The sequence below is a fragment of the Cinclus cinclus genome, chromosome 1, assembly GCF_963662255.1.
Source record: "Cinclus cinclus chromosome 1, bCinCin1.1, whole genome shotgun sequence".
NCBI lineage: Eukaryota > Metazoa > Chordata > Aves > Passeriformes > Cinclidae > Cinclus > Cinclus cinclus.
This window is the reverse complement of record NC_085046.1, coordinates 18,027,099-18,044,783: the sequence shown is the minus strand read 5'-3', so window position 1 is coordinate 18,044,783 and position 17,685 is coordinate 18,027,099. Positions and strand designations below refer to the sequence as shown.

The 17,685-nt window shown below is 38.6% G+C and overlaps 1 protein-coding gene across 4 annotated transcripts in view; it reads left to right on the top strand.

Moving 5' to 3' along the window:
- MLLT10 (MLLT10 histone lysine methyltransferase DOT1L cofactor) overlaps nt 1–17,685 on the top strand; it is a 124,791-nt gene extending 107,106 nt beyond the window's left edge. For 2 of the 4 annotated variants that reach the window (XM_062507412.1, XM_062507438.1), the window contains 8 exons: nt 251–323; nt 4,853–5,007; nt 6,829–7,017; nt 7,418–7,506; nt 7,632–7,990; nt 12,905–13,007; nt 13,746–13,958; nt 16,046–17,685. In XM_062507412.1, coding sequence (XP_062363396.1) covers nt 251–323; nt 4,853–5,007; nt 6,829–7,017; nt 7,418–7,506; nt 7,632–7,990; nt 12,905–13,007; nt 13,746–13,958; nt 16,046–16,114 — 1,250 coding nt within the window. In that variant the 3' untranslated portion in view covers nt 16,115–17,685. The remainder of the gene's footprint in view (nt 1–250; nt 324–4,852; nt 5,008–6,828; nt 7,018–7,417; nt 7,507–7,631; nt 7,991–12,904; nt 13,008–13,745; nt 13,959–16,045) is intronic. The other 2 variants (XM_062507420.1, XM_062507428.1) reach the window with 2 other exon arrangements.

Below are 17,685 nucleotides of genomic sequence, written 5' to 3'. Positions count from 1 at the left end.
CTGTGCTGTAAAACTGAAAGGAATGAAAGAAGTGAACATAATCCATGGCCTGGTACAGCCTCAGAAATGTGTAAGGACAACACCTTACATGCTACAGTTCAGCAATCTTAAACTAGTTACTTATTCACTCTTCAGCAGTAACTACCGATAGAAGTTGAGATTGAAGGTATTTTTAAAATATCTACATCAGATATTAAAGCTCTTACCTTAGAAAAGGCGATTTATCAGCTGTGAAATATTTACACTGCAGATCAAGATCTCGGAGATAACAGCCGAAGCCTTGTTGGCAGAGCAGGATCACCCAGAGGAAGTCTCTCACCACGGTAAGCGTTATTTGCATTGTAAAGTGCAGGCAGAGGAAATGTTTTAAGATTTGCAAGCTTCACTGTTTTTACTAGCAATACCAAAGTGTTTTAAACGCCCATACATATAAAAATATAAACACACATGTATAAATACATGTATTTTTATATCAATATATCCTTCTAAAAAAATTCCTCATACGTCCAGAGAGCTAAAATTGTGCTGAAATTTACTTCTGTATTAACTGAAATTAGGTTTACAAATTAACGTTTGTAGGTAAGTTAGTTTGCTCCCTTACTTAAGAAACAGAGTCTTGCTTTAGAGGGGTTTATCTGTCACTTAATCCGTATATACTGCTTATCTCTTCAGATTTGTTACCACAATCCTAGTTTAGTACTATTTGCAAAAATTCCAGAATCTCATATACTTAACAATGATCACAAGAATAAGATGGTGTGAAACATTATGTATCAGTAAAAATTCCAAGCAAATACTTTCTTCCTTTTCCCTCACAACTTCAAAATTTGTACCAGTTCTCTGTAGAAAAAAAACATATTTTTTGTCCTGCTACAATTCCCATTTGCTAGAAGACTTTGAGATAAGAATTCTGCTGAAACTGTATATTATTTTCTTTTAAAATCCTTGCTGTTAAAATTTAAATATTGTGTTTTAAATATTTCAGTAATGTTTTTTGTATATTTTAAGCAAATCTTTGTTTTAGAGGGCTTTATTTTCCATATTGGATCCAATGTGAGTTAGATTTTATGGTGTTATTACTGTGGTTTTTACTTAGGGACTAATCATGAAAAAGATTTATCTGAAAAAAAGATTTATCTGAAAAAAAAAGATTTTAGGATAGTTAAAAAATGCTAGTTACACAAAAATAGCATTATAATACTGAATTTTATTGCTATAGCATGTGTTTATTATGGTAATTTATAACAAATATCTCCAAATTGGATAATTTAATGTACATGCCTGGCATTGTTGATTTTGTATTATATTCCTTAATTAATCAAAAGACATCTTGCTTGGATGAGATTATCCATTATAATACTTAGGTGTTATTACCTAGTCATGAACTTGTTTTTCAGTTTTCCAATATGTGTTGCTTCTAAAATAATAGAGAATTTACAAATTAGTTTAGATGGCATTCTTAGCATAAATATGTGTACTTACGTTAGCATATAAATTGACACAGACAAGGAGTTTCAGAGAATTTTGCAAAGGGAAATTCTCAGCAATAAGGAAATTCCAGGACTTCTGATTTGATATTAAGTAGTCCTCTTACACGTACAGGCTGTGGCGATTCCAAGTTATAATGCCTTCTTAGTTAATATGCAAAGACCTGGTCTTTGCACAATTTGCATTGGTCATAGCTGAGTTCAGTCTGTCTTTTGGTTGAATATTTGGGAAGGTAAACTTCTTAAATATGATGTTTCTGCAGAGCGTGTATGTTCAGGGTATATACAGTCCAATACTTACAGCATGGTAAAATACCAACTGGTTTTGATGGGGATGCTGAAGGGGAACTGGATGATACAAAGGCTTCCTCAATCCACAATTGAAAAGCTTCCTGCAGTGTATGAAAGCTGTAGCATTTTGCAAAGGGGAGAGAGATTTGGCTTGGCAGGGTTTTTCAAAAACAAGCCAAAAATCTGGGTGTGGGGGGAGGTGGGAGTGGTGTGAGAGAAAGCAAGGGGGAGAAATTGGTGCTGTAGTAACAGAATTGAAAGATGGAAAAACTTGGTCTGAAATACCTAGCATGGAAAAAATTTAGAAAACCTACTCATTCCGTTAAGTTCAGTAGTCAGCGAATTTCACCCCTGGTTTGCATGACAAAAAAGACTAAACATATGTCAAAGTTTCTAAAATGTTAGGTAACTCTCCACCTTCTCCACTTTAGTAAATAAGTAACTCTGGTTACTGAAAATATGGTTTATAGTGAGTAAAAAGTTAATGTAAAAAAATCTGCTGTCTGGAAACTTTGCAACTCTGAATGTTACCTGCTTTATCTATTAAAATTATTTAGCTGCAAGTTCTGACTCTGTTCCCTTTGAAGCTTATGAGATACATAAATAACACAGTTCTCCGAAAGACCCATGTGATTTTCAGCGAGTTGCTTAAAATAAAAACACTTGCAGAACATTTGTTTGCTGTTGATGACGCAGCTGATTGCAGCTCTTCGGAGAAGGCATATGTGACTTATGAGCTTGTATGGTCATTTCCAATTCATATTGTTATATCTTTGTACCCCAATATAACCACAGCGTTTGATGTTTAAGCTGTCGTATTTTAACTTTTAATATATATATGAGAAATATAAATATACCCGGTATATGCGAGCTGTTTCCATTTTGCAAAGGAATTGCTGCTTTTCCCAAGGTAGCACTGAAACTTTTTTTTACTCCATACTTAACTTAAAAATGTGTTATGTAATACCTGCAGTGAAATCCGTATGTATGCTTATATCTAAATGCAGTATTGCTTCTAATTAATGCTTTTTATAGTATGGGTAACTTTACAAAACTTAATAAAAAAAAACAGTTGTGAAAGCAGTCAAGCTGTGAAACAGGGTTCTCATCTCTGTGGCAGGATTGGACCAGACCAGACAGCACATTTATAATCCTCTTGGAAATTCTGATCTAACACTATTTGGAATAAGGATTCAACCGTAGCACACAGGAACCATACCCTATCTAAAAGATGAGCTAGGGGTTCAGTTGGAAGAGAGATTGAGTAATGTTGCAATATACAGAAATCTGGATTTTATTTTTTTTTATTCTTCTCTTGTATCAGCTTCCAGTGAAGGATTGCAGAGGTTATACATCATGTACTGCTTTATTTCTGCCTTTTCAAAATTGATAGGAAGCAGTCCAAAGCCCAACAAGAATTTTTTTGGTGATTTAAAATTCCAAAGGAACACTCTGTTAGGGCAGCATTATGTACTGCTCAGGAACATGCAGAGAGAGAGAAGTTTCTGGGGGAGCTGTTCAGGGGTTTTATGTATTTGTTTTCTGGTTTTTGTTTTTTTTTTTGTTTTTTTCTGAAGTGGGTTGTTTGTGTGAAGCCTAAGTGTAGTACCTCTGTGTAGAATGTTTCTGCATAAACTTTCCTTCTTACTGCTTCAGTGCATCATGTAAACAGTGTTTTAAGACTGTTTTTGCCGTGTCTGCAGAACTGTTACATGCTGTTGAGTTGTCATCTCTTGTCAAAAAACACCACCTTGGTTACCCATTCATCAGTGCTTCTTGTTTTAACAAGTGCTTTCCTTTCTTCCTGTATGCAAAAGAGGAACTATTTATAAATACTTAACAGAGCTCTTAAGTCACCTACTTAAAACCTTTTCTCGTAAAAGTAAAAATCGCTTTGCTCCAGTGCCTACAAAATGCTCGACAGTCATTAGGTAGCTAATGTGCTGTGACCACTGCTTATTACGGTAATCATAATTAACACACTGATTTCCTGAGCTCTCTGTGTTGTCCTGTACTGGGACTGTGGTGGTCTTGCTGGTAAGTTTGCATTATGGGTGCAACAGTACAGCTGTGTTCCCATGATGGCACCAATTGCTTGCAGTAATAACTAATACCTGAAAATCTGAGCTCATTGGAATTGATTAGCCCTCCTCCCTAGCCCCCCCAAACAACCAGCAGCAGAACCAAGAACCAGCATTTAGTGGGCTTTGGTGTTGCTTCTTTAGGAGAAATGGGAACATGCATACATGAGACCAGAAACCCGAGTCAGAAAGACATGAAACATCTGGCTTTGCCCACAAGTTAAATTGTGCTCCATCCAATGTAAAAGAAGCTTCTCCTAGGGCCTGAGAGAGGTAGCCAGCTTTCTCAGTGGCTTTGTGCTGAATATTTAATTTTCTCCTGAATGAGAAAAAAACATGTGGCAAGGGGATTATTCTTTCAACTGTGTGTGATCATGAGTAAAAAAGGAGGTATATTAAGTGTTCACAGTACAGGCAGAGGATAACTTCCAACTTGCATTAGATCCCTTTTGAACTAATATTTTCATATAGTCCTTCAAAAATCCAGATTTATGTGACTGTTTTTAGAACAAGTTAGTCAGTGGAATTATACATGGCCTTTCTATGTGATGATTTTAATAAATTGGTTTTATTTTTCCCAATTTTCTCAGGGAAAGGTTTGAAGTTTGGTGTGGGTTGTTTTTTTTTTTTTTCCCCTCGAAGTCGGTGCCCTGTGTATCTGTATTATAATGGTTTCCTGCTGTAGAAGTGTGTGTTGTATAATTTAATTCGGTGCCGTTTGTCAGTTACTGTCTTGTTAGTCTGTATGCAAGAAGAGGTTATGTGCTTTCTAAGTATAAATTCTCACACTGTAATAATACGTCTTTCTTTTATTAAAGCCCTGGCAGTGAGAACCAAGAGTTCTTCGTGATTTTGATGAATTAGCTTAGTCTTGGAAGACTAAGATATGTAGGTGCTAAGAGCTGATATAAGATAAGAAATTTCAACAGCCTTTTTCTAATACATTTCCTTTCATCCTTTTCTTTAAACAATAAATTGCAATCTTTTCCACAGATCCCCTGTGAGCAGCTTGCAGATTCGCTATGATCAATCAGGGAATGGTTGTGGGGAAAATTTGCCCCCAGTAGCAGCCAGCATAGAACAGCTTCTCGAGAGGCAGTGGAGTGAAGGACAACAGTTTTTATTAGAGCAAGGCACCCCCAGTGACAGTAAGTACTCACAATCTCTTTATTACGACTTTTGCCAGCTTACTCAGACCTGCTCTTCTGTTCTTGCCCAAGAATTTTAATAAAATTTGTTTTCTGCTGTAAATTGAAATATAACTGTGGTGTACAGTTCTAGCATTGTTCCTACTGCAGCACATGGCGTCAGTAGATTGCAGAAGACTTCTCTACATTATCTACATTATCTCTAATTATCCACATTTTTATAGATTGGGAAATTGTGTCATGCAAGAGGAAGTAACTTGCAGGTCTAGTTGCAGTGTTTGGAAAAGAATTCTGAACTCTTAGATCCACTACTGTAAATATTATAATACAGTTCCCCATTTTTCTTTATGTTGTGTGATATAAATTGGCATATTTTTTTTTATTGTTCTATCTTTTGTTTTTAAATCTGACTTTTCTACTTCAGTTGCTGTTTGAAAATATTTACAAATGTTAGGCAGGTGTCCTACTGGGCTTTCATGTCTTTATTATGTTCTGCCTTTCTTGTGAGTTCCTAAAGCAAGCAAATTGTTATTTTCTCAAGTTATGTTTAATAGAGTGGAATAGTCCAAGAATGCATATGTTAAAAGCATAAGTGGTCCGTAGATCACGTGGCTCTTCATATCCAGCAATGTATCCGTATCAAAGACAGTCACTGAATATGTTAAAGATTTTATTTTATTCCAGGTTATGGTTTGTGTTATATTTTATTGAACGCATCATTCTTCTCATTGGTAGTGTAAAGAGGTATCTAGTTAGTATTTTTATGAATGGTATCCTGACAAAAATGCTAATTGTGAGGAAATTCATGCGGGGATAATCCTTTAAACATGATAGCTGGAGGACAGGTTTAGCTAAGTCTTATTGCATCTCATTTGAGCTCACTGAGGGTTCCTTTGTATGTTCTTGAAGAGGAGGGATAAAAGCTAAATCCTTGGGAAATGACCAGATGTGCCTATACCAGTAGACTTATGTCTGTAGTAGCTCCAGAGGTCACGTTAAACAAATACAATTCAGAATTTAAAAAAAAAAAAAAAAAAAAAAAGAAAGAAAAAAATAAAAAGGAGGTTATCCCTGTGGCTTTACAGTCACACTGTGGTACTGCTTGGGAAATCCAAGTTCTGAAACCAAACGGGAGTTTGAGAAACCCGTGGTTGGTAAAATGAGGTCGGTGGAGAAGGTGATGCCCTGGTTCTGGAAAGGCGGGGGGTAAGTGCGGTGCTCACAGAGTGCTCCCTGCTGGGGGATGCCGAGATCGCCGCTCGCAGCTCCCGCCAAGGTGCGCTGGGACAGCTTCACGTCGGAGGACTTCTGGTTTTTTATTGTTCTGTTCATTTATGATTCAATGTAAAAGTCATTACATCAGAAAAACTCTCTTTTCATAAACTTGGTTGGTTTTTTTTTAGACGTTGTCTTTGCTTTAAAAGGTTTGCAGTACCCAATACTGCAGCTGAACTGGATTTATCCCAGCTAGGCAGTTAACCTGTGCTACTAAAATACTGCTACTTTTATACTGTGATTTGGGGCTAAGTTATCATGTACTGCTGTTTGCTTAAAATGTATGGTGGCTACTCCATCAGTATTTAAGCCAAGATGTAGAGGTATTCCAAAATTACTATCACAACACACTATGAACTTTTTTCTGTAATTTAAATTACTGAAAATTAATCTTAAATATTTCCACTAAAATTCAGACAACTGTAATAATTTTATATTTTCACATATATGCTAGTCTTAACGTCATGCAGAATTCAAAACTGAATGAAGGTGTTACTCGTTCATTGAATGGGACTGTGGAATATAATGTGTGCATTTTTGTCTTAGTTTTAGGAATGCTTAAATCATTGCACCAACTTCAAGTTGAAAATAGGCGTTTGGAAGAACAGATAAAGAGCCTGACTGCAAAGAAGGAGCGACTGCAGCTTCTCAATGCACAGCTTTCAGTGCCCTTTCCAACAATAACTTCAAATCCCAGCCCTTCTCATCAAGTACATGCCTTTCCAGTACAAGCACGTAAGTACAGGAGATTATTAAAGTGTCAGAGTAATTTGAACATGTATTTATATGAAATAATTTATTTCATCCACACATGCCATTGATAGGAGATGAATATAAACATAGGATGAACATACACCAAGTATTTGCTGATGTGTTAAATGTTTAAACATCAATTGGTTTTTAGATTACTACTTGTTTCAGTGCAGTTTCTCTTTTACTTCAGTTTGGATCACATATGTTTGAATCTATTGATTCGCCAATTACTTAGTTAATATTTTACTATTCAGTAATGATTTGAAAGTTGACTTTACATTTTCTGTGTTTAGCTTTGTCATAATTTTGAAATAATTATTCTGAATCTTTTTACATGTTACAGAAATTTAACCACTGTGTGTTTTTTGAAATAATTACCTAGCACCTAGCACTGATTCCTTGAACAGCAGTAAAAGCCCTCATCTGGGAAACAGTTTTTTACCGGACAATTCTCTTCCTGTATTAAATCAGGTAATTTTTATTTCTTTCTTCTAAACCTAAACTTGTTACAAGTTAACTCATCCCAGTCCTTGCATTGTGGTGTTAGGTGAAATTTTATGCAGCTGAGGGGGCTTTGTTGTTTGTTTTGACACCAGGAGATAACCTCCAGCGGACAAAGCACCAGCAGTTCATCAGCGCTTTCCACTCCACCACCTGCTGGGCAGAGTCCGGCCCAGCAAGGCTCGGGAGTCCCCGGAGTTCAGCAGGTCAATGGTGTGACAGTGGGGGCACTGGCTAGTGGTATGCAGACTGTAACCTCCACCATTCCTGCAGTGCCGGCTGTGGGTGGAATAATTGGAGCACTGCCAGCCAGCCAGCTGGCAATCAATGGAATTGTAGGGGCTTTAAATGGGGTAATTCAGACCCCAGCAACAATATCACAGAACCCTTCTCTCACTCATGCAACCGTGCCACCCAATGCAACACATCCTCTGCCAACCACGCTAAATAACAGGTAAGAATTCACTGATTGTATGTTTTTCCTCATAGTGCCTGCTGTTCTTCAGGTTAGCTGGCTTTTTTTTATTTGTCGTACTCCAAATACATTCTTTATTCATTCACCTATAATTGTCAAAGTAACTTCTGTTCCTGGCCTGTGAATGAAAGTGAGGAGGCATTTCATGGAAGCACAAATCGTCAAGTTAAAGAGCTTTTGGGAATCCTAGTGAATTCCTGTTTTTTAATCAAGTCACATTCCCAAACAAATGTAATTATGTAAATGTGCTTCAGCTCCTTTTTTTAGTTCAGAAAACAATATTCTTTGCCCTGCCAATTGTTCTTCGAGGATTAAAGGAGCACTGGAAAAGCTACCATTTGTTGCAGTAAGAAGAGGGGAGGGGGAGAAGGGGAGGGTATATGGTAACGTAACTTTAGATGTAATAGGCATAACTAACCAAAGTTGTAATACAGTTGCATGGTTTTCAGTTGCTTGCACTCACTCCAAACCCAACAAAAGTAGTTTTTTCAAGCAGTGTTCCTATTGCTTTCTAAATGCATAAAAGAGATTAATTTGTGAGGATTCCTAACAGCCCTTCACCAAAGCCAGGTACCCTCGGTAGCATAAACTGCTACTGCTTGAGCTGCAAGGCAAATGGGTAACAAAAGGAAACAGCTGCTTTCAGGAGGAGGAATGGGCTTCTTGGTCTGGAAGTATTTTGGGATAGAGCAGAGCCTGGGCCAACTCTTTCTCACTCCTTGCCTTCTCCATACCCCTTGTCCTGTCCTTCTCTTGGGAAGGAGAACTACAGTTCTGTGTCAAAAGAAGTGCCTGTAAATAGGGAGCGGATTATTTGTCTTTAAGTAGAGTTTATTTTTGGAGATTATGGTGGATTATCCATCAAAAAAGGACATACGTGATTGGAATGAGGCAAGGGATCCCTAATTTCCTAGCTTCCCTTTCCAGTTTCTTTGCTTCCTGTTGGTTTGGCAGCTCCTGAATATTTGTGAACTGTATTTTTGTGTGGTACTGCTTCTGTAGGCCCATAAAATCAGATCCTTTCAGGTGTATACTGTTTGCATGGGTCATTGTGCTTTTCCTATGGAGCCTGTATTTTTCATAGTTTATATCCTTTGAGAACATGAGGTTTCATAGGATAAACAAAATGCATTCTGTTCATTAAAAGTTTGTGTCTTTCTTGAGCATCAGAGGTTTGCAAAAAACACAAAAAATTTGCATTCTTTCCCCAAAAGTGTGAGAAAGAGTGAGAAATACTAGACAGGATCAATCATTATTAACCAGTTGCATGCTGCTTTCCACTTTCAGGTACTGCCAAAATACATCAGTTATGCTAAATACCAGTCATGCCACTGTTTTCTCAAATGATTTTGTTTATAGACAGATGGTTTGCTTCTCTTTGTATTGCAGAAGTCCTTCTGTTTCTTTTTTTTAAGTGCTGTAACTCTTCATTGTGTAGAATTCTAGTAGCAGAATGTTCCAATTCATGCAAAATACTACAGCCAGTATCCTGTTCTTAAGCACTCATTCTAACCTTTAGTAGAGTCTGGAATACTCCCAATATCTCCCTATTTTCTGCTACAACAAGCTTATGCTGTACAAATCTGTCAGCACTTCCACTTTTCTGTTTCTATTATGGCATGATGTCTTTCTGCACTGCTCCCTCAGTAATACTAATTTAAAATTAATGTTTATATTACATTGAAAAGTGCACTTTTCACACCGTTCTCTGCTTTATTTGAGCTCACCCACATCATTTCCCAGGCCCTCTTCCTTTTGGGGTGTTTCACAATTACCCTCATTTTCCATGACTTCTCAGTATTTCTGGTTGTATGTTTAGAAGGGAAAAGTTCAGAAATGTTGGTGCTAATATGATTCTGATAATGACATGTGCATTGCTCATTCCTGCTTGTCCCATTACAAATGTTTTAGTGAAATATATGAAAAAACATTTTATTATGGGAACTAAGTTGCAAAGAGACTCTGGGATGATTTTGAAGGAAGGAAAAAATAGACAAAAATTACTTTCCACTGGTTGAAATTACTCGTTCTGGAATATTATGGGACATCTGCCAGGCTTGAGTTTGGTGCTGCTTCAGTGGCGACTGGTTGACTATTTCTTTAGTGCTATATTTCCCAGGGTACCCCTGCTCTTTGAACTGCCCTGGTGGGAAGGTTGAATGGCACCAAGCATAGGCAGGCTCAAAGGTTTGGTGCTCTGGTGATGTGAGCCCTTGGACTCTGGTTAGGTTGTGTGCTGGGGTCAAGGTTGGAGGTGGTTTAAATCAGTATTGGCAACATGTTGGAGAGCTATGTGAGAACTCAGCCCTGCTTTCTAACTTCAGGGTATTGTTCTGTAATTTTAAAAGACTTGCCAGATGTTCCTGGAAGTTGCGTGTTATAGCAACTTCCCAAGCTTCAGAATCTGTTCCAACAGTTTAATGTGAAAAATAGGCAGTGTTCACCAATACCTGAAGGCTTCTTTATGCATATTGTCCTTATTCATATGAACTTTCTAACTGTGACACACAAGGAGGTGAGAGAACACTGACTTGCACACTGTTGTTGGAGAGAATTTCAAGTTGTAGGTAAAAGAACCCACATTCATTCAGCAGAGAAAAATACTTGATCCTTTTCTGGGGGAAAAATGCCTTAGTACAGATTGCCAGCAAGTGGGAGATTAAGTGTTTTGAGGAAAGAGATAGGATTGTTACTTTGGATTCTCACAACCAGGGAAGAGTACAGGATGGAGAGTTTCAGATGATCATGTACCTTTTAATGAGAAGCTGAAAAGGATTAAATTTACATTCCAAGCTGGTCTGGTTTAGAGAAAGCTCTGTGGTGAGATCCAGTGAACAGTCACTTCTGGGAAGCTTGGGAGCTGCAGCATTTTGTCCTCTGCAGTTTGGTTTTGTTTCTAGCTACTGAGATCTCAGCTGCTGACTGAGGGTATTTTCTTTCAAGTGACAATGCAGAGCAAGAGAGGCAGGCAGAGCTATTAAAGAGAAGGGAGAACAACAGCAGAAAAAAAGACATGCAAAGGTAAAACATGATCTGGGAAAAAGAAAGAATGAGATAAAAGAATGAACAAAAAGGGCAGAGAAGATTCATTCCAGTATAGAAGAATACAGAAAAAGTGAGGTAAAAAGAGAAGGAAATAATGGTAATATTAGTCGGAATACTGTGGGAAATAGTGTGAAAAGCTTTACCTAAGTCCAGGTAGATGCATTCTCAGCCTTTCTGTCACCCACCAAACAGGTCATTTCGTCATAGGAGATCAGGTCAGTCAAGCAGAACCTGCCTTTCACAAACCTGTGCTGGCTGGACCTGATCCCCTGGTTGTCCTGCAGATGTGATGGTTCTCAGGAGGATCTGCTCCATGACCTTCCCTGGCACAGAGATCAAACTGACAAGCCCTGATGCTGAGATCCTCCTTCCAGACTTTATTTAGACAGGCATCACATTTGCTGTCTTGTAGTCAGCTGGAAGCTTGAGATCCCAGTGAGCCAGGGCTGCTGGAAGATGATTGAAAGTGTCTCTGTGTGCAAGTCCCTCAGCTCCCTCAGTGGCTTCAGGTGGATTCTATCTAGCCCCATAAACTTCTCATTGACATAGACTTCTGTTTCCCCATAGGAAATTGTAGGTGCAGCCCACCAGGTGTGTCCACATAGTGCTGAGACCATGCAGCAAGGTCTGAGATAAAGTTTATACGTGGCTTGCCCTGTCCCAGTAGGAAAGAATGATGATGCTTTGGGTATTTTCATATTGGCTGGTTAACACAAAGTCAAATTACAGCAGTTGGGCTACAGTTTGCTGGCTGCTGTAAAAATGCAAGATAAATACTATGCCCTGAGGAGCGTACATGATTGTAGCCTAATGGTGTGGATTTGTGACTGATTGAAGTGAATAATTCCTTACTACCAATCCCAACATGCAATCCTGTCATCCTGTGCACACCTTCTTGCTGGAACTTCTGCATCACATAGTGACCTCATCTACATTAATTGAGAATCTGACAGTGTGTTTTGTACTGGTTAAAGTTTCAGCTCAGTTCCCACAGGTTGCAAGACCCAGTATGAGGGGAGGGGACAGAAGTATACAGCTGAAAGGGAAATACTTAACTTTTCAACAGCAGGATAAACCTATCATGAAACAACATCTTAATATTTTAATAGGTGTTTAAAACTAGTAAAAGTTAACACTGTACTGAAGGAGTAAATCCAGCTGTCTTCCTGGTCTTCTCTTCCCAACCCCCTCATTCATGCTGTTGGTCCTGCAGTAAACTGGTATAGCTGAAGAAACCCTTTATTTACAGCCTAGTTGTCAGCTGGATCTATGCCCTGCCCAGTTTCTAAAGTATTTGCAGGCAATTTTATGTAGGCATGAAAACAGACTGGGAGTGGAGTAGTTGGCAAAAGCAGAGGCATCTTCATTGAATGGCAGCATCCCTTGGCCCCTTGCAAGGCTGAAGGTGTTTGCTGAATTACAGACAATTGCTGTGGGCAATATGAGTGGTTTGAATGACACAAAAGATGGAAATTAGAAGGAAACCAAGGTAAAGTAAATTCTTGGTAACGAGCAAGTTTTGCAACAGCTGTCTTGTAATATAAAATCTGGCCTTTCTGTATAAACTATTTGAAAAGTACTTTATAATTGGTAATTCTTATCTGAGTTTCAAATAACATGTACGGAGTAGACATGCTGCAGGCAAGAAGTTCCTGTTGCTCAGCGTAAATGAGACTTGGGGGTGGTGTCAGAAATTGCAACTGGATAGTCAGACAATATTTGCAGTATGAAATAAAATGCTAAATAGGGTCTGTCCATTTGTGTACATCTTTTCTTTAATGGAAAGCTGAAGTAAAAAGTCCCCATACTTCCATATAAACCACAGTATTACCCTGTCAAACCCTACAGTGCCTCGGGACTAGGATTGCTTTCTGACCAACAAAGACAACTATTACTTCATCAACAGCACCAGCAATTTCAGCAATTACTAAGTACCCAGCAACTCACATCAGTAAGTTTTTCAGTTAATTATGATTTATTCCTCTATTGTGTTCTAAAGCATGGATAAACTCCTCAGCTTAATATAATTGTAGTAATACATTTAACTTGATATCAAAGGCTTTGATAATATTTTAGTCTTTCACTTGCTTCAACCTTTTTGGATAATAGTCCTGTAAAATGTTAGGATATTACTGGGCTGTGTGTATGGCTAGAAGAATCATTCCCTAGTGCCTTCAGTCCCATTTTGCCCTATGTGGATATGGAGGCTTGTCTCTCTCAGCATCAGCTGTGGGCAGCAGAGCTTGGGAGCATATGTGGATTCTAACAGTATTGTGACCTGTCTTTGATTCCACTGGAACACTACCAAATTCTTTTGGATATCATCTTGTGAGCTGTCTTCGCTCTGCTTGTAGTATTCATATAGGCCATTAGTTAACTGGTTTTGTATTGTTAATTGTGTAGTTTTAGTACACAGTCTTCTCAGGTATGTTTGTTCTGACAGAGGCCTGATGAAGCCAGCAGGCTTAGCTGAATTTCTGCTGAGCTGCTGATTTCAGGAAGTCTGACAGGAACTTTCTTTCCCATGGTCTCATGGAACTTCATTAGTGTAACCTAAATTAGCTGGGATTAGTTTACGGGTTGCACTGACTGAAGATCTGGATAAGCAGGAACCCAGGGAAGAGCTATTTTTCAGCAACTAATTACTGATCTTTTTTTCTTCCTCCTCCCTCTCCCCATATTATTCAAGGAACAACATCAGGCCCTTTTGTATCAATTAGTACAGCAACAACATCACCATCACCAACACCATCAGTCTGAAGTACAGCAATTGCAGATTACTGGAGGAGCACAGATACCCATAAACAACTTACTTTCAGGCACACAGGCCTCACCACTTAATGCAGCTGCTACCAACCCATTCCTTACAATTCATGGAGATAACACAGCTCAGAAGGTGACAGTAAGTATACTTCTCACCTCACTTTCCATGCAGTACCTCCAGGAGGTAACTAAAAGATAAGAAGCAGGTTATGTGCCTGTACTCACAAATCAAAGATCATGGATTTTTGTCTTTATTTTATTTTTCTTGAGCCTTGGGCTTGACTTAAATGAGGGTCAGAACTCTGTGAACTTTTAGTCACACCAAACGTGTCTGCTGCATACTTTTGCTTCCCTGGATCAGGACACCAATCCAGTGACCCTTGCCTTCCTCTTGTAATTACAACTGCAGTCCTAGTCCTCCTCACCCTACTTCTTCCCCAGCATTGCATCCACTGTTTTGTGGATAATTTCTTTTACCACTTTGCTGGTGAGTTTGCCTTGGCCGGGCCTCAGGCCCTGTGGAGCTGATGGTTTGAGAGGTGAGGAGCCCATTGCTGGCAAGGTGGAATCTGTGTCAGGAGAATGGGCTGTGAGCATCTTGGTGCTGGCCTGGGAAAATGAGGCTGTACATTGGGAGGCTGAGCAGCTCTTCCGCTTCATAGAGTAGTAAGACCCTTCCTAGACAGATAAAGAAACGAGAGACATTTTTCTGGCAAAGATGTTCCATTATCTTCAGTATTTGCCTATGATCTCCACCCCCAAGGGACAAGAATTCTTTCTTCAGGAAATCAGAGAACAGGCTTCATTCTTTAAGGGTTGTACAGTTGAGAGGATAAAGGAAGGAGCATATGAAGCTGGGAAAAACAAAGGATGAATAGAGCAGGAAGACATAAAGTTTCGGCTTCCTTGGAGAGACAAGTGGTAGTGGTAGAGAAGAAAGAGAAGGTTGTCTGCAAGAGCAGGTGGGGAGAGTGTGGGCTAAATACGAGTCCTCTCTCTGCTGCCCACTCCCAAATCCTCCAGCTACTTTAGGAGCACTCTGGTGGAGGACTGGGCTGTGCTTCTGTGGTACTTCCAGGCAGTACACGCTTCTAGACACAAACCACATAACTGATGAATTTTCAAGATGATTTTTCCTGGAAACAGCTCCCTTCCATTCAAAACTGTGAGTGCGTACTTCTGTTCAACTTTGTGCTTTGGGCAGTTGTGACGTCGCAGCTGCAAGCGGTCACTGTGGTCGGGTCCTGCTGTCAGGGTCACTGACTGTCACAACAAACGTGCTGGCATTGCTTCCAGGCCTTGCCTTCATGCAGAAATGTTCACAGTTTGTTCTCATATGTTTAACACTAATCTCCCCTCATTTTTCAAAAACTAGTAGTGAATGGAATTAAGACCCTATATTTGGTGTACCTCTGAGCAAAATATTCAGTGTGATCTTTTGGGTTTTTTTTTAAATGGCCATTACTAGGTCTGTACACTGCAGTGTATTTTTACAAATACGTCATTACAGTTTTTAGGTTAACAGTTAGCTGTAAATAATTCCAAGAAATCTCAAAACATCTTTTGAACAAAACCCTTCCCAAAAATTTCTTTCAAAATTGATGTTGTATTTTTTTGAGGCTAGAATTGAGACAAGTTGCATAGATTGTTGAACTGTTCTTAACAAATTCTCTATTGGCCAGAGTTCAACTGTTTTAATCTCATTTGTAGTTTAAATAGGTTTTCAGGCATTTCTGTATACTCAGTGAATGAGACGAGATTTTTGCTCAGTCTTATTCAGTACTTGCAGGAAATGTCTTTGTAGCAATATCCGAAAGAAAGAATTGTGATGGGCAAATTGTAAATTGTATTTGTTCTGATGGAGAAGTGTAGATTTCAGCCTTCTCCAGTGGGCAAATGTAGCAGAGGTCACCTGGTGTTTCTCTTGACCATCTTGCAGTTTTGGAGACACCCATGGCCAGGAACAGCCACTTTTGGAGGAATGAAAGTAGGAGAGTTGCTGTTTTCTAGTGCTGCCTCTCATGACATTAGCATTTGTTGCTTCAATACAGGACTGGTCCTTTAATTATTCTGTCCTTTGCCACTTTTTATTCTACAGCACATGGTTATTTTTTACAATGCAGAGTTACTACTTAGATTGCTGTAGTGAATGTACCTCAGCTGCTTTGTCATCTTTATGAACTGAATTTTACTTAGCTCTGTATGTTATAATCTGATTTTTAGAAGTATTTTCTCTTACACAGAGGCTCAATGATAAAACTGGACCAGTTGCGTCAGAGAAGAGTTGACATTTGAATGACACTTGAGCCCTGCACGTCCTGCTGTTTTAGCACTTCATGTGGCTGCAAACCCCGGGTTCCCTTTCTGCAGATTGAAAAAGAGCAACAAGGAACTCTTACTGCACAGCAAGAGGTTAATAATTTTCGTAAGGATATTTTGGTAGGCTTTCATTTGCTTTCTTGTTGCACTAAAATGGATGTACTTTTTAACGTCTCAGACTGTGAAGTAGATAAAGCTCTACAAATCATAATTATTTTGTCAATATGATGGTACTAAGTACGAATTCTACCATGGAAGAACATACACTTGACTCTTCAGTCCTAATCTCACAGACTGAAAGGCTATAAACTGTCTGCAGTGATGCACTGCTTTGGTTTCAGAGCAGTGGTTTTAACAGCTCAACTCCAGCCCATCTGATCTTGCTGCTGCAGTTATAATAGATCCTTTTGGACTGAGCTTGTAATGGCAGCTGGGACTTGCTGTTCATTGTTTCTTTTTTTACACACCTGTTTTGGAACCTGACCTGTAAGGGAATTGACTCCTGAATTGACTTTTTATTCCTTTAAATTCCTATTGTTGTATAGTTGGAGGTTTTCTTCAATAAGAATTATGGTATGGAATCCAAAGTTTATTAATTTTGGTGTAGATTTTTAGAGTTCTGAGGTTTTTAAAGGAACCAGTTTGGTTCCAGTGACAAAGTTTTCTTACCAGATGAGAAGGCCACACTGGAAGAAGTTTGTGTAGTGTTTGGCCTAAACCAAGTGCCTGTTGCTACCTCCATTTTGTTGAAATGGCTGCAAACAGCTGATCATGCACTAAACGTGTCCTTGTTAGCAGCAGGAATATTCTGTCTTGCACCAGCAGCCTTGTTCTGCCTTTCCTAGAGGTGTTTATACCACTGTAGAGAGCTCAGGCAGATTGTTACCTGGGTCACTTTTCACTAATAAGTTACCAAAAAAGTGAGTTACCATTTCCCACTAAAAGTTCCCAGTGGTTGAAACGGGTGAACTTTTGTTACAACACTTGGGCAGTTGCTGATCTTGTGGTGAGTCTATGCAGAGTGGTGAAGGACAGTTTAAATGGGGGTAATGACCACTAATCAAGAGTGAGGTGGGAATTATTAGCGGAAAAGACCCAGCTGTAATTAGACCTCCACTGTGTACTTATTTGGAAGAACATGTTAATTCTGCAATATGTTTCTTAGTTAAACATTGCACAGTTCTTACCTCATTTCTGTAAATAAAGTTTTGTGAATCTGTTTTGTATTGTGAAGAATTCATAAGAAAACATTGATATTTTGATTTGTAATATTTCTAATTAGTAGATTTAATTGAAAAAAGTAAAAATAATTTATTTTTATATGTTCTGGGGAATTTTTTAAAAATGTCACAAATCACTTTTGTAGATACTTTACAAAAGTAAACCAGTGGTTTATTTTACTTACTTGCCCCACTGGTGGATATTCTGTAACCATTTGTACAAAAGGTAAGATGGAAATGTGCTGTTATTTTGACTAGATGTAAAATTCCAAGTGTATGAAAAGATATGTACAAAGCTTTTGTTAATAAACTTCAATAATGTTTATC